The following is a 25248-nucleotide window of genomic DNA, read 5'->3' as shown; positions in this document are numbered from 1 at the left end:
AAAAAATAATTAAAACATCTATCAGTTTCATTTTGAAAGATTACAAAGGTACTTCAAATGAAAATAACATATGTCTGCTTTAGCACAGAAGTCTTCAGAAAAAAAGGCAATAATCTAAAGCAAGAATTATTATCTTGAGTTTATGAGTGAAGTAACAGAACTACAACTCAGATTTTCATTACTGAAATTCTCCAATCAAGGAGCAGGCTGACAAAAGAGAATGAACTTTTCCTTTTGAGATTTTCTGGTGCCTTGACCTACACGCGATAGCAATATCCTGAAGGTTGCTGTGAATATGAATTCTTGTGAATATGAATTCTTAGTTTTGTGTCAACAACCAGAAAGGCAGTGCTTCTTTAACTGTCAACACACTCAGAGTAATGCTACTTCAACACAGGTATTTTAGCATGTTAATATATTCTGCTATGTAGGTAAGAAAGTGCAATTTAATAACAACTTTTTCACAGAAAAACGTATTCCCTGAACTGCTTCAGAACTGCCAGAACCCATCATGAATTCTAAATACCAACAAACTGTCACCATAGAACTGTAATACTTTTCTCTCAGTGCTGTTTGGCAACTCCCCAGTTCCCCTGTCAGCAACACCATACCTTACAATTCACCCTCCCTGATATTTAGTTCAGATTTTAGAACAGCCAGAAACACTATTACACCACACAGCTCAAATCCCCCAGTCGTTACCCATTTTAATCCTTTGTTAATCCTATGTTGTTTCCTCCTAGTCACCACTAGAATCAGATGCATTAGCTTTAGTAATTTTACCTTTTCTGAAGATTTTTGTTTTTCCTTTCCTTCTCCTCTTTCTTGTTTTTGTAGAAGTGTCACAATAATTACTGTTATTAGAATTTGTTTCAGATTCTGTATCAGAAGAGTCGTTGTAACTGGTACCAGGTCCAGATATTGAATTCCCTGCAATTCTAGATGGCACCAAGGTCTCCGAAATAAGACTTCTCCCATTCTCTCTGCCTTCTGCTTCAGATTCTGCTGAGTCCTCTAAATCACTCAAGACTTTTGCTTTCTTTAAGGGAGCAACAATCTGCAGACTAGTAATTTTTTTGTCATTCCACCTATTTGATTCAAAATAGACTTCATCCTCAGAGTTGCTCAGTGCAAGCTTATGTGGAGACGTTGACTCATCAGCTTTTTGACTGCTCCCATCCTCTGAATTATGGCTTTTGGCATCATCTTCCGAGGAGTCTCGTATGGAACTTCTCACTTTGGGAGATGCAGAATGGAGTGTCCCACCTAACTGTCTGTGGCCGTTGCTTTCCCAGGTTTTCTGTTTCACCTGCATGTCTATCTCAGAATCTGAACTTCCGTTTTCAGATTCACTAACAAATTTTCTTCGTGGAGCAGATGAACCAGGGAGAGAAAGATTTTTCCTCTTGGTAAGCTGCTCTTCGTTTTCTTTTTCACTTTCAGACTTCACACCTACGTCATCCTCAGACCCCTCCAGTAACATTCGCCTGGCTGCAGCTGAGGCATTTCGATGAGGCAGTTTCCTGTTTTTACACCCAATACCAATACTTTCTGAGCTTGAAACCTCTTCTTCCACATCACTCATTAGCCTTAACTTATTAGCAGCCACGGTAGCACTTCTGCGTGGAATTTTTCTGTGTCTACCAGTACTATTACTCGGAGACTCAGGTGTCACCACTGACTTATTTTCAGAATCACTTCCATATAACCTTTTCCTGACAGTTTTTCTTGTATTCCCGTTCTCCTGCAGAAGCGTTCCTGTAAAGTACAGGAGGGATTAAAATCTTAAGAGTAGAAGCTTCTTAAGCCTCGTCAAATCTGGAATAGATTCAACCTACAGACATGATAAATGCAATACACCCCTAGTAGTAGTTACATGGTTTTGTTCTCTGGCAAGAAAAAAATGTTAAATTTTGGATTCATTCTAGTTCTGTGAAAACTAGAACTGCTTTAAGAACTACTGCTTTTACTTTAAGATATAAAATGTTGCAAGACACACCCTCTCACCAGGGCTTCAGTCCTCCTACCCTAAGTACTGAAAAAGATCTGAAAAGTTCAGAAAGTAGTATTTTGAGAGCAACAGACCTACTACTCAAACAATAACACATACACAACAATTAAATACTGATTACATTTAGTTTTATACATACACACCTGGATTATTGTCCATTCAGAAGAAAGCTGCTTGAATCTTACCTGTTTGTTTTCTCTGAGCAGCTCGATTCCTAGTTATCCTACAGTTGATGCTCTTTCTCCTACATACACCGTTGTGTAGTGGAGGTGACACAAGAGCAACAGAGCTTTCTTTGCTTTCTTCTGAGCTGCTTGAAGAGGATGAAGATGAAGAAGATGTAGATGAAGAAGCTAAAGAACCTTCTATTTCACTTTCTGTTTAAAAAAAGAAAAGTCAATCAGAATTCTAACCATGCAGTTAGCTTGCAGTTAAGGGCTACGTTTTGCTCATTCAGGAAATCTTCAAGATTTCCTCATAATATTGTTTTACAGTACACTTGTTACCATGCTGTAATGTCTTGTACATCTGAAATTATTAGTTCTACGAAATATACCACTCTACATTTATGAGATTTCTGGCGATAAGTTTCTTTAAGCTGCATTTAAGTTTCAAGTAAAATAGCAGAGCTGCTCCCAAATAGCAGATTTAAGAGAAGAGCATGTTAAAAAATCCCAAATCATCTGATAGATCCCTTCTTTTACCAGGACTTACATCCTTGTTCTTTGAAAGGAGATGAACTTTTGCCAAGGTAAAGTGTGTGTGTGGGGGGAAAATGACAGGAAACATTTTATGACTCCGGGAACTTTTTTTTTTTTCATTTGCTAATTTTGGATTTTCATTTTTATGTAACATGCATGGGTTTATAACCGGTATTTTGTATCAAATACACCACATTTTCCTCTCAGATAAGAGGCATCCATTCACCACAACAATTTTCCTAGAAAATCCCCTTGAAGAAATTCTATTATTGTAAGAGTTTGGTAAGAGTTAAGAACATGAAGTAATCATGCTGTTCGTATGTCAACTTATTCTTATCATCAGTCTTACTCAATTCAGCTTTGCTGTGAATTCCCACACAAGGCTGTAGAAAAGTACATTTGACTGCAAAATGGATATATAACCAAGACAGCTCTGCTTCCACATAAATTATGCTAGTAATAAATTTCTGCCTAGGAGCGGGCTTTGTCATTAATAAAATTAAGTTAATTGCTTTCTATATTAAAGAATGTTAAAGCATTCTTTAGTACACAGAACTTTTTATAATATCCACAGATATAAAGAAACACCAGTAGGTAATTCACAGATAAAGACAGATGAAAATCCTCATCTGAAACAGATTTTTCAAACATTTCTTACCTGATGACGGTGCAGAACAGTTTGTTAGTGTTGTAGATCTAGCTTTGCCATTCCTTTCAAAAGATGCCAGGCATACAGAATCAGAGGATTCACCAGAGGAACTATGGTTGTAATTGCTAGCATTTGTTTTATGGCTTGCAACACAGGCTGCTCTGCTTGAGGTAGGTTGACTAAAAGCATCTTCCTGCTCAGATTCAATTTTTGCCTGAGACTTTAATGGTTTCTGCTTCACATTTCTGCTGAAAGGGGAAAGTAAAAGCAACATGGGTTGTAAACTATGAAAAAATATCAGCAATTAAGTATTTTTAAAATGATGTTCTCTGAAAGCTTAATTAACCATATACCATATGATTTTACAATTTGGAATGGTAGTTAGGTTTGTGAGCTAACATGGTATGGGACAATTTTGACAAGGATAAGCATTAACTACTTTCATTAAAATAAGTCTACAGTCCTAGTAAAGTTACACAAGAGGAGACTATCTCTAATCAAAACCAAAAAAAGGTAACACTGAATACCTTTTAGGTCCTCTTATTGTTTACTAAGATATTGCAACAACAGCCTCAACTTCTGTTGAATTCAGTCTCTTGTTAATTGCACATAAGCCTCAAAGCACAAATTAACATTATTCCATGATAAACTGAGTTCTAAAGACACGAAGACAGCACATTTTTCAACAAAATCTACGGTCTAAAATAAAACGCACATTTGGAGAGGAACTCACTGATTTGATTCTTCCTTTAAATGCATGCTACATGCAATCCTGACATCGTATTTGACTAAAGTATGAGTGATCTACATGGGATTATTCCTATCCCTTCACTATCAGACAAAAAAGGCTGGTCAGCAGCAGAAAAGTATACGCTCAGTTCCAACAGTTCAGCACGTTTAGTTTTTGTATTTTATCTCACTTCACCCCGTATGCAAATTAACAATGAGAGTTAATCATGTCAACCAACAGTGGTGTCAAGAGTGTGTTTTCCTTCAAAGGAGATGCATACTAAATTACCAACAGAACACCACAGTAAATTAAGATCTCTATAAATCCACAGGACTACCTTTCTTATGTTCATAGTAAAGTAACTGCAATACATGCAGTAAGTTTCGCTAATTATTACAGTCAGATTAAACACTGATTTTCCTCAATGAAGTATTTAAAACAAAGCAAACAAAACAAAACCACCCCTATTATATTTTTCAGTCCTTCCACTGTTTCCTGGGCAGTTTTACATTACAACAGAACTTCTTAAGCACGTCTGTCCTACTGAAAAAGAATTCTACAAGTTCTCACCAAAATTAGCTAACCACTTAATAAAACAATTGTTCTCTTCTTCTTATATGTTAGTGAATATGAATATTAATCAGCTATGATAAGCCTCCATATCTTCATAATTTCATTACCTGAGCATTTTGGTAGGTTGCTGCGTCGAGCTTTGATTCTGAAGTCTTCTAGTATACCTCTGGTTTCTTCGTAGTTTTTCATTCTGTTTTTGACCATTTTTGAAATCTGAAACAATTCTTCTTATTTTCTCCTCAAATAATGCTGACAATCTCAAGGTCATACTGTAAATCTAGGCAAGGAAGTGGTTTATATTAACAACCAAAACTTTCATGCAAGACTAGCATTTCTAAAAAAGTAAAAATGGACAGAAAAAGAGAAGTCTGGCACATGATAGACTGTAGCACCAGATAAACAAGACATGCCATGCACAAATTAATGTTTAATATAATTTATTGCACTTCTCACCTGTATCTACTCAGCCAGAAACTTTATTCTAAATACTGATAAGAAAGTTAATTCCAAAATAATACCTAATTGCATTACAAAAAGCCTAAGAAAACAATATTAACAGCTACCTTGGACTTTTTGTTTGGAGTATAAGACTTGGCATTACTAAATATTAGTCTTATATCTTTGCACAGTTCCATTGGAGTGTCATAATTTCCAGCTTCCAGTGTTTCTTTCACTGTACCGAAGTCCATTGGAGTGTCTATAATATGTCTGTAATCCTAGACAGAACATGAAGAACAGTAATTCAACAAGTTAGATGAAAAACAACACTTTTGAATTTTACTTCTAGAATTTAAGAGCTCAGGTTATCTTAACCATCAGCTCAAGACACAACAGACACCTAGCAGAGCAGACAGCTAAGCTGTTGCAGAAACTACTTGACTTAAAGTCTACATTAGCGCCTATGTAACTTCACTCATTTTCAGCATCACCCTCGGAATTTATTAGAGATCATGGTTTAATATAACCTCATGTGCTTGTACATACAATTTTGCAGTTTCCTTTCTCCTGATTTACCTCAGTAACTATTGACTAACAACAGCATGCAAGTTGACATTTTTTTTTGTTACTCAGAAAGGGGAAGTAAGACTGCAGTGAATCTTCATTTAATCATTTCATTGATGCATTTTACAATGAGAACTGATCCGGCTATAGAAGAGAGAAATAAAATTCTGGAATTACGTAGATTGCTGAAGAAAGTACACCATGAGGCTGCAGAAGGCCTTCAGCAGCCAAATATTATATTGATACAAAAGAACCATTAGAGCATAAAGATGTTCTGAGATGCATTTTACACAGAACTTAAGAGAAAATGCAAACCAGATTGGACAGGATCCATACTTCAGAGGAACGTATGAACCGATGCCTATAGTTTATCTGAATGTGAAGATTCAAAGTGGGGACAGATTCCTAAAAACATACAGTGAGCTGAATAGCAGAAAAAATAATAATGGCAGCAGTGAAAATAGGAAAAGTAGTAAATCATGGGACTACAAATAACAAGTTCCTGTTTCACTGCAGTCCATTCATTTATTTTTATCATCAGAGTTAATTATTAAAGGCAAAACAAAACTCATTTAACGTATCAGGATATTTGTAGACATTATACTGCTGCTCTGCAATTGTTTTGTACTGTCTCAATACTTTGATGGATCTTACCTTGATGCAGTCAAGCACCAATGGTTGGGAACTAAAACCCTAAACAAAACAAATAGCTCCAAGAGAAATGTGGAGATCTTAATATGATACCAAACAAACACTAAAACAAACAAATTAATCTTGCAAGATACAAATATTATAACAACAACTTACAGGATATTGATCCAAATCAACCGGCTGCCTAAAAGGTTCAGAATCTTCGCACTGGAAAATTAAGTTCACGAGTTCCATACACTGCTTTTTCCAACAGTTTTCATCATAGCCATTTTTAATGCCTTTTCCTTTTCTACCCCGTCCCTTGAAAAAAAAAGTCAAAAGACACAGAATTTATTACTGAGAAGTCAAAGGACACAAAAGACATTACTGAAACACAGCCTGAAAAACTAAACCTAATAGTCTAACTGGAAATATTTCTGTATTAGAAAAATGTGCTTCCAAACATACTGTTTTGTAACAAAACTTTGCAACTCTACTACTAGAAGATTTTTTACTGATATTTATAAATAAAACTCTGCCAATTCATATAAGTTTCTTCAATTTTTTTTAAATACTACATAAAGCACACAAAAAGATACCTCCTGACTTCTTCCAAATTATTCTTAAGAGATCTGAATAATTTCCATCGCTCAAAATATTTTTTCTTAGCATCTCTGCTGAATAATGCTTTTACTTCAGTATCATATATATAATTGAAACCTGTTAGACTAAATAGTTCTAGTATCAATTTTTTTTTTTTTTTACGTACAGAAGCATTAAAATAACGAACTATTTAGGCAAAGGGTATCATCAAACAAAAATCTACTTTATCTATGATTCTTAGAAAACAAAACATCACTCCCACAGAATTTCAACAGCCTGCTAACCAATCCTGTCAAACCTGAATTGGGTATGATATATGGTAAAGATTAGCCAACTCACTCTTCTCCTCCTATATGATGTTCTCGGACGACATTTCTCATCATCCTGCATAAAATAAAATTATTTATGAAACAATGGGCAATGTTTGCTCAAAGTACCATTGAATTTTACACCACAGTTAAAACAGACTTTTATTCTAATTTCTCTCAATGAGTCAGAACATGAGCGTATCAAAAACTACAGCACATTGTTTGAAAGACTAGGAAAGTAAGATCCTAAAGATGTCCCTCCACTGAAGATTCCTCATTCCAATTCTTGACCTTAATACAAAGGAAAAATCACCATAAGAAGTTGCAAGTTCTCTTTTCAGTAAGAATTGAGAAGACACCCACCAGCTTTGAATCCCAATGACTAAAGACCATCAGTAATTCAATTAACAAATAACAGAAGTCACAGAACTGAATTTTGCTTGTCCTGAGTTTAGGACAAAGAAATCTTTGTGATCAAGTTATTTTTGGTAAAAGAAGAACATTACAATATGAAAGTACTAAGAAAATGCTGAAGTAGGGCGACTGCTTAATGTAATTTCTTCCCTAAATATTATCCTGAAAGAGAATGCTGCCTCTGTGATTTTCAGTAGTCTTGCTGCTGAATTAGAAATCAAAACATGCAAAAGACATTCAGATTCGGTAGTTTGGGGTACATTGTTAATAAACGTATGGTATTGAAGACAACAGGCACTGTTGTTGTGCAGTGAATGCTACCTCTGATTTAAGATAAACATACTTCATTATATTCTCAATGAGGCACGTAAAACTGATGCGTGATCATAGCTGGGTATACGAAGAAACTGCAGTGTTTGCTGTTGCAGTGGTGCTTTGCAGTAGTCGTAACAACTTGTCAACTTTTAGCCTCTTTTATCATTTACCACTCCATGCCAATTTTACCCTTAGCAATAACTAAGGGTGCATATAATTAAAAATACAATGAAAGATAGCTATTCATACACTCTTGAAATATTACATTACTGCGTATTAATATGCTTCAGAAACGTATCACTCACAAAACACGGAAGTATTGTTCTATTTGATGACAAATATTCACAGTAGAAAATGCATGTTTGTTCTATTTCTGAACAAGTATTGACAACTCAAATGTTTTCATTAAAGCACCTCCCCGCATCACTCCTCACATTCCTAGTATAGTAAATGTTTGTATTAGCTGCATAAGTATATAAATACATGCAAGGGTCTTTATTTAAAAAAAAAAAAAAAAAAAAAAAAACAATTTTACTATAAATACTTGAAGAGCGTTATTTTCTTACCACTGCTAATGCATTATTGCAATTATTGACAAGAAAAGCTTACCAGATCATCGTCATCAAGACAATCTTGTTCATCATCTGTTGTGCTACATAGTTCAAAAATGTTTGTACAGTCTTGATCACTGTAATGCAATTAGATCTGTTACTGGAATAGCAAAAACATACCTATCACTTCCCAGATTAAACCCAGACATGACCAAAAGCTTTGTATAAACTTAAAGACAGTAACAAAGAATCAACTGAAATACAAACTCACAAGGTGATTATAGTATTTCCAAAGTAGCATTAAATCTGGAAAACTGCTATACTATGAATTTCAGAAGGAGTAAGGAAGGAGGGTGAAAATAGCATTAGAGATCTGAAAGTAGTATTCAAAACTTATCTATGGTAGTTAGACTGCCTACACTAGTTTTTTTATTTAAATAAACCTCTCAACTGAAGCAAAGTCAGGCACACTGCAATAGGAACTTCTACGCAAGCTCACGTTACAGACTGCCCTCCTTTCAAGTCAGTGACATCTTCATACTATAAATACCAGTGAATGCTACTATGAGAAAAAGTCAAGATGTCTTTTTGCAGAACATTTTGGTATTTTCCTAGTTAAAATAATACTCAGGAAGAATTATGCAACTGATTTCCTACTCTTCTTCCATGCACTGCAGGACAAAGAAAGCAGGATTCTCAAAGGCATCTTAAGATGTTTATGCTCCCCCACAGTTTAAGATTGCAAGCATTCAAGCACTATTTAGATTAAAAAGCCACTCACTTGATAAATTTTAAGAGTTGCGTAGTGATCTTTTTTGCAGCTCTAGCAATAGCACTCCCAGGTTCATTGAAGGTCCTGGCATTGCTTTCAATGTATCTTACTTCCCAAACCAATGCAGAGATTCTCCTTAGAATTAAAAAAAACAAACCAACAAAAAAAACACATTGCACCTTTAAACTAAGCTGAAAAATTGTAAAGTTATCCTCCTAGTAATTGTGTCTATATTAAACTAGGATATATACATATATATATATACACACATACATATACATGTATTTTATTTATATATACATGTATTTTTTATTATTTTTTATACATGTATTTTTTATATATATATATATATATATATATATATATATATATATATATATATATATATATATATATATTATATAAATACGTCCTTTGTTTTAATTGAAGTTTTATTACACTAGCCTCACATGGAAAACTGAAGCATGTTCACAAACACACACAATTCAAGGTAGCAATATCAACAACGGACACCTTTGTTAACTGATTTTCCAAATAAATACTGATAATTCATCTTCAGAAAGGTTGCAGAATTCTAGCAGTCTTTGATTTCATTCATTATTAAACTTTCATTTCATTCATTATTAAACTCTGTTAATAAAACCAGCCTAGTAAAGCACTGGCTTTTGATACCACTGAATTATGAAATATCACTGAAATAATTTAACTAGCGAGGATTTCCTTGGGTCTTTAAAAATCTATGCATTTTTATAAAGCTTATATTTGACCCTATTCAAAATGGAAAGGAAATTAGAAGTAGTATTTAACGACTACTTTATTTTACAACACTTATTCTGGAAACATCTAAAGCAGTTGCCTGTGGAAAAGTCCTCTCAAATGGAACACCAGTTGCGTAGTATATTAATAATGCTCAAGAATAAATAAACACAAGACACAAGCAATTAAAAAAGCAATGAGAAAAGGCCTGACCTAAATAATTTTTTTAAATACACCTATGATGATCTTTTCTGTCTTCCCTCAAATACTTTCCTTTAAGACCAACCAACCAGTCTTAAAACAATAGCTGTCCTCTGTAAGACAAACTTGTAGAAACTGCTACAAGCTAACACTATGGAAGTGAGCTAGCACAATTGCATAGCTTCTTTTCTATCATTTCACTTTCCGATTCTTTGTAATTTTGAAGCCATAATACCCCAGATTTACAACTCTTTATCTACAAAATTTCAAACTATTTCCCAAGTCATTATTTCAGGCTCACTGAGGAAAACCACCATAAATATCTCTCCATTTTATTTACAGATACTCTGAATGCAAGTCCAGATGATGAACACCCTTTAATTTTTATTACAAAAATTGATGGGTGCACATCCAACAGATCAGAATTTTATCAACTCCACAATGAAGCTTTTACCCTCTCTCTCTGTGCTGTTTTTATCATTTAAAGCACTGGTGGTAACATTTAACATTTCACCTCTGTGTTTAGACTCATTTCTGCAAGTACTGAGTAAGAAAGAGCTGAACCCTCTTCAAGTTCAAACTAAGTACAGCACCTCAAAAGCTGAATGAAATTATAAAAGTAATAAGGCCATCATTGAAGTAAAGTATTTACTCATTTCAAATAGTAAATTTCTCAAAGACAATGTCAACGTTCATTGCAACTCCGAAAACAGTATCAATATAGGCTGAAATCAATTTCCTTGAGAAATAAGAAACTTAATAAAAATGTATATTAATGTTGCTACACAGTACCAGTAATGCTGAATTCAGGTACTGGACTGTTGGTTTTTCAAAAGGTTTATTAAAAGAAAAAGAACAAAAAAAAAGTTTAGATCTTCTCACAAGGTACAAAGCTAAGACCACATTCTCCCTTGTTTCTGTTGCTAGTACTTACCTGTAAAATCGGTTAGCCAGTCTTGTTCGAATAGTGTTCAGGTCTGTTGGGTAAGCAATCACCGTACAGTACTTGGGATATGTACACAGGTCAACTGGACCAGCAAAAGCCGCTGAAATGTCTGTTAAGAAACAGCAAGATTAACTGAACTATTTTGAGGCTTGTATGCATAGGAAAATTGAGTCAGACTTTTGATTGCTATGGTTTTATCAGGAATAATTATACAATGATTATTTGGTACAAAACCAAATCTGAGTACAGAGACTATGTGAGAACTGCACATAAAAATGTGTGAACATTTACAGTACTTTATTATAGGACATTTTTAAAGGATGCCATGTATATTCCAGAGACCTGTTTATAAAGTTAATGCAAGGAGAAAACTCCCTAAAGCTTAGAGGACATGCTTACCAAGAGTCAGAAGCTGATCAATACCGCTGATAATCCGTTCACAAGCTTCATCACGAGACCGCATCCCCCACTCCCCTTCTTGGGGTTTGTATAGCAGCTTCTCCATTTCTTCAAAAGTCACGGAAACACTAGCGCCTAATTCTTCAGGCTGGTCAACTGAAGAGCGATAGCAAATAGGAAAAAGCGTGAGCAGTGAGAACACAAAACAAGACAAATTGTTGAATATTCATGATAGTATGAGTATTTAATGGGCATAATCAAGAAAAAAATCTTCCCTTAAGTAAAATTTGACACTAATAGCATGGGGAAAAGGAAATACACAAAGAACATACAACAACGATATAGGTATAATAAGGAGAATAGGTATAATAGGTATATAGGTGTAATGGGAGAATAAGGGTATTCTCCTTTTGTGCAGTCCTGAATTTCCTGAAGACTTTTTATTCTCTTGATTTAATTACTATCCTGAAAAGAAGACTTCAACTCAGAGTTAATCACATGCTTTTGTTTTAAAATGCATGCCCCAGACTTCACAGTATCATAACTTAGTTTAATGAGTCCATTTGTGCCCTCAACCATAAAATATGTGCAAGATAGGCAATACACTGTGTGATGGCCTTCCCGGTATTACTGTGACCTTTAGAGCATTTTTAAAAATGTGTGCTTTGAATATGGCAGATCAATTGAATTTAAAAGCAAGAATTACTAGTAGACACGTAACGCTGTGATGGATGGTTCCACAGAAAGTCACGCTTCCAAAGATTAGTGCAATTCAGCTAATGCAGAATGACTGAGTAGGTAAGATTTTACCTCTGGGTATCTTTCCCCTCAACTCCGCAGACTGTTTTTTAGTATATATTCAGTCTCAGTTTCTGCACTTTATTATTGAAAAGCCAAATTCCTCATTTCATTGAGCACTCGAAAAGGAACAAGATCATGAAGGGTCCTGAGCAGACACAGTACGTAAGTTCTTCAGTACACCTTTGTACTGATTAGGACAACTGGAATAGCAGATTAAATTCAGCAGTCTAAAGCATATAGGCTTTCAGCTAGAAGCTAACAGTAGGAGCTTCTATTAGCATCTGAGAGTCTGTCCATTAAAAAGAAAACAAGAAAGATGATTGCTAGCATGAAGACTATAATCCACAAATAGGTTATATACAAATTCTGAAACATATTTCAGCTTTAACTGTTATAGAGACCAAAAAAAAAAAGAAACTAAACTAAACACAAAAGATCTAAACAAGTTTACCAGAGATCTTCTAAATTTATGAAAAGGACTGTTTTTTCCTTTGGCTGAACATGTACTAATCACCCAAAGTCTTTTCTAGTTCTTTGTTCATTACTGCATTGACAGAGCCCTAACAACATTTGTTATCCATTCAATAAAAAAGATGAAGCAGCTCTTCAAAAAACAAATGAATAAATAACAAAAAGGCACTAGGAAAAGCTGAAGAGAAAGGTGACTCACTTGTATTCCTTCTAACTCATCTTTGAGCTGAAACACTTCTGCAATCAGATCTCCTGAAGACAACACTAATAGAAAGCAGCAAGTAATTCTTCTAAACTTAAACTTGTATCAAGAAGAACTCTACATCGTACGTGGTACTCCTCTGCATAAGCGCTCAAGAGGGACATTCTCCTGCAGGAGTAACATCCAAAGGAGAATGACAGACTAAAACAAATCTCTGTCCTCCTCAAGAAGCACGGGAAGATCACTGGTTTGTGTTTCTTGCAGCACCCTGGTACACACGACAGAAGACTTGTCATAACTTGTAGCACTTGGGTGACCATTTGGTCCACTCTTCAGGAGTAAATGGGTCACAGAGAGCTGAACCCTCCGAAGTAGGGTTATAGTGTTCACAGTACAAATAGGTAATACAGACTACAGACAGTCCATACCAGTAACAGTTTAGTAAGCAGGCTGCTGAAAACTGAGTTTTCATATGCACATTTGTCCTGGTCTTGACAACATTGTGCCTGACAAGACAAGACTTGGACATCTCATACTCTATAATCATGAGACAGAATTTATGCCTGCAGGATAAAAAAGGTTATAAATTAAAGTTGTGACCTGCTAGTCAAGTCAATCCAACTTCAGTGTTGCTCTTGTCCCACACGTTTATCTTAGTAAACTGAATGAAGAAAAATTTGAGAGAAGAGTGGAAAACATAAGATGCAATTTCAACTCAATTTGTAAGTAATTTAATTGAAGAAGGAACAAAAAGCAAAGGAGAAGGGGCATAACCTGTTTTATATTGTATTACTAATACAACAATGCTTTCTAGGAAAGCATAAAACCTTTCCATAAGAGCCTTATTTCCCTACTAAATAAAAGAAGTTGCAAATTGCCTCTGATATAGCCAGTAAAATACAATGTTGTTACATAATACTGCCCAGATTTAGGTAGGTGTCTGTAGGATGTCTCTATCATTACACTGTCACTATAGCAATTTCAGAAATTCTGGTTCCTTTATATCATCAAACTTAAGTGGTTAGGAACACTACATTTTATATTTCAAACACAAGAAGGGAGAACTTCATCATTAATACTCTCATAACAAACAACTTAAACCACTATATAGAATATTCAGAAGAAATTGATGCTGTTTGTTCTGTCAGCAAAACATAAATATTCTGACCAGTTCATATGTAAGGCTTGTTATAGAGCCTCTAACAATCATATACAGTAAGCATTAACCAGATTATGATGAATAAGAATAAAATGGAGCTTTAGGTTTGAAGGAGGCAAATGTTGGCGATGATAAAATGGATTGTTTCTACTAAATCTGTGGGGTAAAGAGAACACAATCCTGCTGACTCCTTGCTTTACATGAACTGAAATGTGTAACAATTCTAATTCCATATTTTTAATCCAGACTGTTTTGCAACATTTCTCATCACAAGATGCAACTGAAGCAGCCAGCTCATACTTTAAACATTGGACAGTCAGGTGGCTACTGAGAACATAAAAATGTGTGCAACATAATGGTATTTTGTTTATATATGTGTGTATATATATAGATGTATATATATAAATATCATAAGTCTTAATATCATAATATCATATTTATATATCATAAGACTTTCTGGCATTTGGGAAACAAGCTAACTCCTGGCAAAGGTGATTAGGAAAATGAATAAATATCCTTTTGACAGCTTATTCAGTGATTACTCTCTCAGTATTCTACAAACTTTCCTCCCTTCTCCCAGCTCTTATCATTATCAACAAGCACTGGAAAACTGAACTGAGTAAGATAAACCAGGAATCCAATAATTTCTTTTAGAATTAATTTGGATTTGACCAATAAACCTTGCAAACCGCTGTTTTTAAAAGTGCCAGTTAAAATTTGCTGACTGGAAATCATTTCATATATATTCTTTCCTCCTCCTCCCTCCTATACTATACCATATTACAGGTAACTAGTTTTTTGAAACTTGGAACATTTTTAAAACTTGGCTTTCAGAAATATCAGGCTTTATTGTATTTCAACTATTTCCTTCAGAACTACTTAGGAAGATGGAAAGTTTCAGGAGAAAAAAATAGAGATATATTCAAGATATTTAACCAAACCTGAAGTGAGACTATCTTAATGAGCATTCTTGACTAAACACAAATAAAAACCCTGCTTATGTTCTTGAAATTTCAAAGATAACTATTGCAACACCAGTTCCACCTGCTTTGTAGATGTGCATAGTGGATACTGTACTCAGATGATTCAGTGGCAAGAGTTGCAAGAAAGGTAAGAATCATCTAAGGTCCTCTACCCGCATATAACAAACGGTCTGGAAAGAGAGAAGCACAAAATTAAGTGAATTTCTACCTACCATTATCAGATATTGGCTCCATGTCCCATGGACTAAGCTTTTCAACTTCACCGTTGTCCCATCTGATTCAACAAGTTAAAAAAAAAAACAAAAAAACCATACAAGTTAACATTACCTTGAGTTAGAAGTATTTCCTCTGAGCATATTTAAAGAAATTCTCCATCACTGCTATTTTTAGGCATTAATAAAATAAACTGCATGACTGCATATTAAAAAAGCATCAGTTAGTAACCAATTGTTACCAAAAAAAGGAAATATTCTTCATAACGAGTTTCCAACTAAAATTGTACTCCTGATTTTGGCTTTGCACAGCTTATGCAATTTAAAAAAATCAGTATTACAAGTCCTGTATCAAGAAGCTGGGTAAGAAAAAATAAACCATACACTTGGAAAAAATGAGAACATCAAGGGGAAGACACCAGGAAAACAAAAGGGGAGCAGACTTTTTTTTCCCCCAACCACAACAGTAGTTGCGCAAGTCTGTGGAATGTTTCAGAGAAAAGAAGAATAAGAATTGAGGTATTAATATTTCATTATCTTAGACATATCACATTAAGACAAAGAAGAATAAAACGTAGAAACTAAAGTTAAGAAACTGGAAGCAAAAGCAGAGTTAATATTAATAGAGCAACAACATATTCACTCTGATATTTAACTATTACAGCATGAACATAATAGTGGTCTCCCCAAATCACAGAACGTTTGGGCAGACTTTTACATGCTTTTATCAACAAAGTTACCAATGAATTTCAGTATTTCAAACATAAGAAATGGCCTAGTGGATCAGTTCAGTGCCCTGTAGGTCCAGCTACACCAGCAATCTGTCTTCAAATGTATTAGCTGGAGACCATGTGATCCAGGTACAAGTGCATTGCACTCATACTTTTAATATTCACTATCACTTCATTCCTCTAGGCATGTTATTGAATACATCCCACGTTACTTCCTTTAGTATCTATTTTTTGGCTAATACCTTTACCAGCCTGCTAACGCTGCCTGTTTCTGTCAATAAGTACCGCAACACTTTCTTCCTCAGCTGTACCTGCTACCAAGAAAAATGTCACAAGCACAAGCAAGACTACTATTTCTTCAGATGTCCTATCCAACATACCTGTGCTGAAAATTAAAAAACAAAAGTTCCACATAAAAGTCATTCAGTTTTATGAGATCTTTGTTCGTCCTTTCTTCTAGCATTCTGTTTGTCTACCTGAAATGACTTTTATCTTCTAGAGACTTGGGTATCTCACTACTCATGCTCTACAACAGGCTTATGAAGACTCTAGGTAAAGTTGGTCCCAGCTCTGATTTGTGGGGGAGCCCACTGCCATTGCTCTAGCCTTAAACACGATTGTTAAGAACTGTTCTTTTGCTCCCTATCATTTAACCAGTTTTCAGCACAGAAAAGCACTTACTCCAATGCCATAACATCTTAGCTTCTTTAACATCTCTTGGAGAGAAATCCTGCCAAGGGCTTCTCTTAAAACTAACTGAAACCATCAAAAAAACAAACAAACAAACAAAAAAAAACTAACACACAAATACTATGGAATAAAGTTGATACGTAAGCATATGCTTACTAAAAAGTCAGAATTGCAAAAGGGCCAGAGAGGCAGAACCTCCTTATAGAGATGCAACGCCAGCCAGCTCTCCTACATCTGGAATATACCATGTGCTCAATAGTATTATTCTTTATGATATACATTATGTATATTATATGCATATACCAGAAACTGCAGTCAAATACATCAGTCTATGCTTCACTAATTGCCCTCCAGAGCCTTTTCTGCTGGCAGGAGCTATAACCTGCTTGTGCACTAATGCATGGTCCAACTGTAGCGTAGGTTGCCGGGAGTTTAGAGTTCTCGTTCAGAGAACTGAGTTCTTCACATGCCTAGTTAAATGCCATCTACCTTTTATGACTTAATACACCTGATTTAGATATTTGGTTTAATACTTCCTGTGTGTTTATTTCAAACTGAAACTGAAGTTTTAGTTGATGCTCTTCATAGTATTTATTAACTAAAAACTCTGCTCATGTAAAAAAACCTCTCCGTTATTTTGGACTGTCCATCGATTCAGGAAAATTTTGCGCTATCTACATTCAGCCTGTTTGATTATTTATGAACTAACAGACTTCTGAAAGCTTGTCTACTGAATTCTACTCTCAGTTAATTCATAATACCTCAGAAGTTATTGTCACAAATAAATTTATACACTACTTCATAATATTTTATGAAAGTCCCATTCAGTTCTGCTTAAGCACCATTCATCCAGACAACACAATTTATATACACAGAGCTGCTTCTATATAAATGCCTATTTTTATGTGGCCAATAAAGCAAAATGTTCAATTTATACACCTTCTTTCTATTTATTAACTACACTACAGTGGTGATGATAATTTGAGATGATGCCCATGTGTGATGACCTGGTTACTGAGAAGACTGACTTTAAATCTATTCAGAAGAATAAATCAGGAGTAAGCAATTTGAAGGTATGTGTCAACTACTCCCTTTCATCTCATTCAAATGAGGTTTCCAACATTCCTGGTCATTGACTGTTCTGAAGCCATCTTTTGAAGGCTGTTTTTGGTATAAAATCAAAAGCACTTCTATTGTAATAAAGCTCTGACTCAGAAGCAGTGAACAAGTGCAGATGCCCAAAATCTGCTGGTTTATCAAAATTATGCCAGATTAGGAAGCACCTTAACCCAAATCCTGCATGACAAAGACAGACAACTGACTGCAGTTTTTCCAAGACAGAGTTGCCTCCTCCCTCCCCCCACAATTTAAATAGATGAAAAATGAAGTGAATTAAAAAATTTCTTTGCATCCAATTTTAAAAGCCTGTGAATGCAAATTAGGAAGCCACTGTTACTGAACCAGATGCAGATACTTTGAAAGACAAGACATAAGATTCTCTAATAAAGTATCATATTTACAAGAAGAGCCAAGAATCCAGCCAAGTTACAAAACCTACCTACACCTGCAAAACACTCCAGACATTTTCATACAATGTTTACCTATACAAATGTTAGAAATCTATTCTAGACAAGTTGTTTGAGAGTCACATTCTTGACAGAAGCACCACAAATTTTGGAAGAGCTCTCTTTTGAGAATGATCTTTACAGAACACTGAATTTCTTAACTATTAAATTTTTAAGCCAACTTCAAAGCAGTTCTGGACTCTCCTCTGTTAACAGCTAGAGCATTGAAAATACTGAAATGTTCTTCAGCATTCAAAGAAGAAAGGAGTCTGGGAAGTTGGCTATAGGCTCTTTTTCATAATTAAAAATGTGATACTGAACTGGCCAAAAAAAGAAAACAAAAAACCAAAAACTCATCCGAACTTACTTATAAGGAATAACTGTAATAATATAACAAAACACGTGAAAGGTTTACTGTATGTTCCCCACTGCAACATATCAAAAGGGTTTGAAATACCTTGTAACAGATAAAAAAAAAAATCCTGAGTTCACATACCGTAATGAAAAATATTACTACCACCTTTTATTTCAGAGTACTATTTTTTGTTTTTATTTTTTAATTATTTCAGATGACTTTTCCATACTTGGGCCTAGTAGGGAGTCATTTTTCAGCACACGCTTACGTCCAAATACCTTGCTACCAGTTTGAATCTGATGTTCTGACCTTTCCTGTTCAAGCAGGTTTTTATCCCTACTCTAATACCCCCATATTTACTCAGCTTTGCCATATTTTGAACAATGCATTTGACACTATATGCCTTCACCTATGCAACATTATCTCTTGACTGGTCAAATGGATTTCTCTGTCAGACAGTAGCAAAGGGCTAATTTACCTGCAAGTTCTCCTGCTAAATATAACCCAAAGAGGAAAATGCAGGAGAAACCACAAGCAGAATCTACATAATAGCAAATATGATGGAATACCAGTAAGCAGTGAAAGGAAAAGTTCTGTCTTCATATTCATGTAGCAAGCATGAGGATAGAGCAACACTTTGAAACATCCTTTAAATGAGGCTCAAATAATGGCTTGAAATAAAGTTACAGTTATACCTGTTTCTGTAGGCTCACAGCACTAATAGATCACATAATACACGACAGACAGAAGTGGGAGAACTTGAAGTGGGAGAATCACGATGTAAGTAACAGGAAAGATTCAACATGACCTATCCAAAACCAATTGTCAATGAAGAATAACAATTTATATACATTGGAAATTGTATGGTTTGCTTCATGAAAGAGATTTAGCAGTAGTTATTACAGATCATTTGCAGTTGTGAGAGGTCAATAACTTGTTCTATCCAGTTGTTCTTCATTTAAAAAAAAGTTGCTTCAAATTCATATAAATTCACATTATGCTAGATTAGCAACCTTAAACCATTAAGAAGTGATAATATGGCCATTAAAATCATTAAACAACTTTCACATTCTTATACCAATAGTCTAGCTACGTAAAAGGCAATCCACACTACTAATATCAAAAGTCCAAAAACCTTTTATACTTACTTTACACTGTAACACTGAAAATGACTATCTGGATATTGAGGCTGATACGGTTCTTGACCCAGCACTGTTCCAAACCACCATGCATCATCAATAATGGATCGGAACCTGTCAGCTAGAACAACACCAACAAAGAAGTCTGATCCTGTGTTCTATTAACAAGAGTTACTTAAATATGCTTCTTCTCTTTGTAATTAAAAAGCTTTTAACAATGTATTTCAGTTTAAAGTCCTAAAAATACTGATACTCAGTAAAGATGAGACAACCTATTATGCCAAAAACTGTTATGTTAAAACTGCTTGCTACTTAACTACTAAACAAAAAAAGACAATACTAGAACCTCATTTTATGTTTTGAAGACTTTATCTTAGATCTGTGGTAACACCTCCTAAACACTTAGTACCAGCACCAGTAGTTTCATACTTCAAACAGGCAGAGGAAACTTACAGAGAACCCTTTGAAATTACAAGCAAATAACTAGCATATCCAGTAATTAGACAAGGATATATATATATATATATATATATATTTTTTTCCCCCAGAGTTCTTTTGTCAGACATTCAGAGAACACACTTACAGGCTTGCCAGTTCCTTTGCCGTGCTTCATCATAGAACTGACGTAATATAAGGAAGTCGATAACATCTGGCATATCATGGTATCTAGGTTAAAAAGAAATTGCTTTCAGATGTGTACCTTGGGGTTTTAGGAAGAAGCTTAAAGAAATATATTTTTGAATACTTTTCAGGAAAATAAAGATGCACATACTTGATGGAGAATGATTTGTCTGTATGCTTTCCAGTGGCATGATCTATAAAGGCAAGCTTGAGGCAACACAATGTGGGAGGACCAACCTCGTATCTAATTCCAACAATTTTTACCAACTCCTGATCCTACAGGTAAAAATGAACAGTTTCAGAATGTATTACCCCCTGGACTATGCACAGAATTAATATTTAATAATAAGTTAACCAAACACATGAAATGTGCCCACATCCAAAATGACAAAAATATTGGCACAATTTTTGAGATTCAATGGAACACACCTATCGGACTCAGCAATATTAGGACACCTATTTATATTCAGGCTTCCCACATGTATCTCTGAAGCTATTCTGGTAATTGAAGACAATTCTCACTCTTGCATTCATAGAAAAATGTTGTAAGGCAAATGGCATAGCCTCAGAAATTAATAGGTTAAAACAAGTGTAACACAACACTTTTCATTCACAGACTACTAGTACTGAACTCACATCATCTTCAATGCAGACCTACCCTAAGGACTACTTTTCTCCAAGGCTCCTTGTGGGGATTCAGTTCGTAAATCTTATTTCTTCTAACTGCTTCAATGTAAGCTTCATGTCCTTGTCGAAAATATATTACCTTAAAAAAAAAACAAACAACACCATAACAAAACAATAGTAAATGTTTCTCTATGTTTAGTAACGATACTAATATGTAAGTAGTATAGGAGATTTTAATAAATATTCTTACCTCGTCACCCATCTGAGGGACAAATGGAGATCTCCGAAGAGCTGTGTCTGTTATCCAAACTGGAGGATGCCAGTCATATGACAGTTCCGAGTTCACTGGTTCTGATGGAGCATTAGCCTGCATATTTAAGAAACAGCAAAATTAGACATGAGACATTGCTGACAGGACATCAAAAACAACAATTTGGCAGATAAAAGCTTGAGTTATGAAAGACAGACGTACGTTTCTGAAACTTGTTATCAAAATTCATTCAAGGCTTTCCTCAAATTGTAACTGTATTTGTAGTACTCATACCAAGTAGAAGACTTGAGTGAGCAAGATAACTATTTTGTAACTCTAAAGAGAATCAAAGCCTTATAATTTAGATGGCATTCTTGGTGCCCAATAAAAACTCTTATCAAACTGCAAGAAACTATCTGAAGATGGAAAATTATGAGAGATCAAAGTCATTTAAAAGGCCTTGTACACATATATACTTGACGTATCTTCAATTCATTCATTCAGAGGCAGATAAGTTACTTCTGCCCACCCAGAGCATCTTAAAATAGATACAACCAGATTCTTTTGAAACAGCTTTAGCCTAATATCAGAAGCAGCAGCATAATTAAATAAACCAAGTACTTATTCAGTAAATATTCATATTAAAACAGTTGCAAATAATTTAGAGAAATATTTTAAAGAAAGTGAAAGGATTGAGAGAAAATAGCCAAAAATAATTGTTTCAAATTGAAAAAGAACAACTATTTAACTTAAAAACTTGAGGAACTTGGAAAAAAGTAATTTTGTAGTTCACAAAAAAAATAAAAAATTCAACCCAATCAGTTAAGTATCCTGGATTTTGACCGTTATCGAATTAATCGAGAGCACACTATTTAGTGGTAACAACATTCTTGTCTAATGGCAAAAGCCATTACTTCAAGAGTTTCCAGTGATAAAGTCTAAAACCTAACAGAAATCTATTAAAAAGATAGACAAAATCAGTTGTATACCCCCTCCTGCTTTTTTGGTCTGGGCTTTTTTCTCCTTTTTCTTCTTCTTCTCTTTGGAGGAGACGATTTCTCTGCTGACACTTCATCTTCTGAAGTACTGCAGTATCTGATAGCTTTCCGTCGAGAAGTCCGTACAGGAGGTTGCAGGTTAATCCCTGCATCAGCGATCCAGTCAGAGTACCTGCTTGAAGAATCACTGACCACAGTGGACAGGATCAGGGAAGAATACAAACACAGAACTGAGTTGTCAACACTTGAGAACACTAAATTCTCTCAGACAAATATCTGCCAATACAGATTATTGTGGAACGTAATAACAGAAGAATTATCAAATTCCTTTGAACTTTTAAAAATTATTTGATGTTTTACTTAATTTTCTGTGAAAACATAAATTTAAAGCATGTTTTCCACAGTAAAGTCATCCAGTAAATTCTAAAATGAGAAATTTATTCAAGAAAGTTGTGCATTGACTACTTCGGAGACTAGTTAAAAGCCATCCCTACAGAAACATTAAAGCCAAGAGTTACTCCAATTTTTCAAAGACAGTTACATAAATCTCACAGGTTCACATTTGTGTTTACCAGTATTTTTTAATTCTACTATTAGACAGTTCTAGAAAGAATATTTAGAGACCCATATTAAAATCATTAAAAATGTATCTGTTACTTCAGTTCTAAATAAAATTATAACCTGAAACAAAAAGAAAAATCTTGATTTTGGTGAATATTTTCAACCAACCATTTTCCTAAAAGCAAGCAACTGACTGTAGCTAGGTTCTTCAAAAACAAAAAATAAAACCGAAATCCCATAGCATTAGAAACATGCTAGTTCATCACCATTTTGCCTTACCATCTAGCAAGAAAATCCAGCAAGTGAAAGGATTAGAAATTATATCAATAGACAGAAGCGTTTGGGAAAAACAGAAGACTAAATAATGACAACAGTGACACTGCAGTACTGTAACCTTAAAGTATTACATATGAATCACACTAGAACTTCCACACAACTTTAACTTGACAAAATTCACGTGGAATTTGTGACAGTAAAAGCTAGAATTTGTTTGTTTTTACCTGGAGCTATTAGTGTTGCTTTTCTTGTCACTTCTCCATTCTTCCTCTTCATCAGATGAGCCAGAGCCCTCACTTTCTTCAGCTTCCTGAATTTAAAAATACACATCTGAATCAAACCAAAACTTTCTCACAGCATGTTTTAATGGTTTTCAACATAAAACATGTTCTCCACTCATGTCTGCCTATTAGCCAAGAGTGGATCTACCTGCTGTAGCCTGTCTTCACAAAGCTATGCTTTCATCCCCCTACCATAGTCCTAGTGTTTACTAATCTAAGTTCACATTGTTTATTAGAATGAACTAGCTGGTGGTTTTGATTGTTTCGAATTGCAGACTGATGCCACCACCAGGTCATATAAAGCATACAATAAAATCTAACTCCCTGGAATGCAAAGGAAGAATTTAACAATTGCATCAGGAACAAATCAAAGCAAGCTGTTATATCTCCCATCCAAACACAGCATGGGTATATTCTGCTACAGGAGAAACATTTGTATATTTTTCTTTAATTCAGGTGTTTTTTTCTCATTTTAGTATTAACGGATCAGTTATTTTCATGCATACATTTAAATGCAAAACTAAGTAGTCCAGATATAGCAAAATATATTACATGATCAATATCTTGACTATTGTTTAACATCTACGTCAACTTCATGTTTAAATAGTTTTCCATAACTGAAGTGACTAAATATAATGCATTGCTCATGTCTCAAGCCATATACTGTCAAGAAAAAAAACAAAAACAAGATCTGACTTGCAACGTCAAGTTCAATACAGTTTGAACTAGTCCAACATGATACTTTGTTCATCAGTATGTCAGAGTAACCGAGTCAACAGTTTCCCCCATAAAACCAATGCTGTTCATACAGCATATAGTATCTTTAATCCTACAAATAGTAGGATTAAAAAAAGCAACCCTTTCTCCTACATCTACCAAAGCTCATTTTCATATCATTCATTTTCTTGTTTTGATTTTTTAAAGATATTATTTTCATAATACAAGAGATCTCAAAAAAGGATTTCTATAGCTTTTCTGCTATAAGAAGCTTGTATAATAATCATGTTACAAATTGGAAAATTAAAAACACAGAAGACTGGATGTCAGAAGTTCTAAGATCGCTTCAAATTTACTTCAGTATACGTAGTATTCAAATAACAGTGCACACTGCTCGCTCACTTGTTCACAGTCTGAGTGCTTAGAATTTGTCAGATGCCAGAAGTCTTCTGTCAACTTCCTTCTACCCACTGCCCACATTAAATAAATTTAATGAAAAGTTCAAGTTTGCCTTAATGTTATTTTTTTTTGTTTTTAAAGACACTGGGGTTCTTCATTAAGAGGCCAAGAGTCCTTTTCCAAAGAAAAACGTCTTTTTTTACAGCATTATCTTATCTCCTGAATGTTCCCGCTTTATTCACCATTCTCCACCACAACAAAGAGACTAGCCAAAAAAAAATCTGTCCTTGTCAACTCCTTCCCTCTTTCCCAGTTTGAGACTATTTCCTTGTGTACAAGACAAAACAACTGCAGTGCAAGCGGTCATAGCACTCATTCACAACATCTGATATCAGAACAGTCAAAACCTCCTGTTATTTACAGCAAAACTGTGCTTCATCCCTTAAACTCTGAGCCAGTACTCAGCCAATATAAAAAGACTCTGCAGAAGAATTCCTAGACCATAAAAATTCTTTAAATTTAAAACTTTGCAGTTTTCACAAAGAAAAAGCAAAAAAAACCAACAACCTAAAATCCAAATCTCAGCTTAAGCCAACCTCAGCACTGTACACTGTGTTTTTGCATTGGTCTGTAGATTTGACTTAAAAGG

General features: G+C 34.7%; 1 protein-coding gene across 3 annotated transcripts in view; it reads right to left on the bottom strand.

Annotated features, from left to right (window-relative positions):
* The window catches only part of BRWD1 (bromodomain and WD repeat domain containing 1), a 56745-nt gene that overhangs the window by 6831 nt on the left and 24666 nt on the right, over nt 1-25248 (bottom strand). For 2 of the 3 annotated variants that reach the window (XM_082778803.1, XM_082778805.1), the window contains 19 exons: nt 23427-23512; nt 22357-22552; nt 21368-21484; nt 21149-21256; nt 20642-20766; nt 20453-20535; nt 19879-19990; nt 15390-15451; nt 11562-11717; nt 11151-11271; nt 9269-9394; nt 8546-8624; nt 7239-7283; nt 6474-6617; nt 5228-5380; nt 4772-4941; nt 3371-3609; nt 2197-2388; nt 784-1758 (listed from right to left, as the gene is read on the bottom strand). In XM_082778803.1, the coding sequence (XP_082634929.1) occupies nt 784-1758; nt 2197-2388; nt 3371-3609; nt 4772-4941; nt 5228-5380; nt 6474-6617; nt 7239-7283; nt 8546-8624; nt 9269-9394; nt 11151-11271; nt 11562-11717; nt 15390-15451; nt 19879-19990; nt 20453-20535; nt 20642-20766; nt 21149-21256; nt 21368-21484; nt 22357-22552; nt 23427-23512 (3289 nt within the window). The remainder of the gene's footprint in view (nt 1-783; nt 1759-2196; nt 2389-3370; nt 3610-4771; nt 4942-5227; nt 5381-6473; nt 6618-7238; nt 7284-8545; nt 8625-9268; nt 9395-11150; nt 11272-11561; nt 11718-15389; nt 15452-19878; nt 19991-20452; nt 20536-20641; nt 20767-21148; nt 21257-21367; nt 21485-22356; nt 22553-23426; nt 23513-25248) is intronic. The other variant, XM_082778804.1, reaches the window with a different exon arrangement.

Source organism: Aythya marila, assembly GCF_965140915.1.
Source record: "Aythya marila genome assembly, chromosome: 1".
Lineage (NCBI taxonomy): Eukaryota > Metazoa > Chordata > Aves > Anseriformes > Anatidae > Aythya > Aythya marila.
Note: the sequence above shows the minus strand (reverse complement) of the source record. Positions and strands in the feature narration are given on the sequence as shown.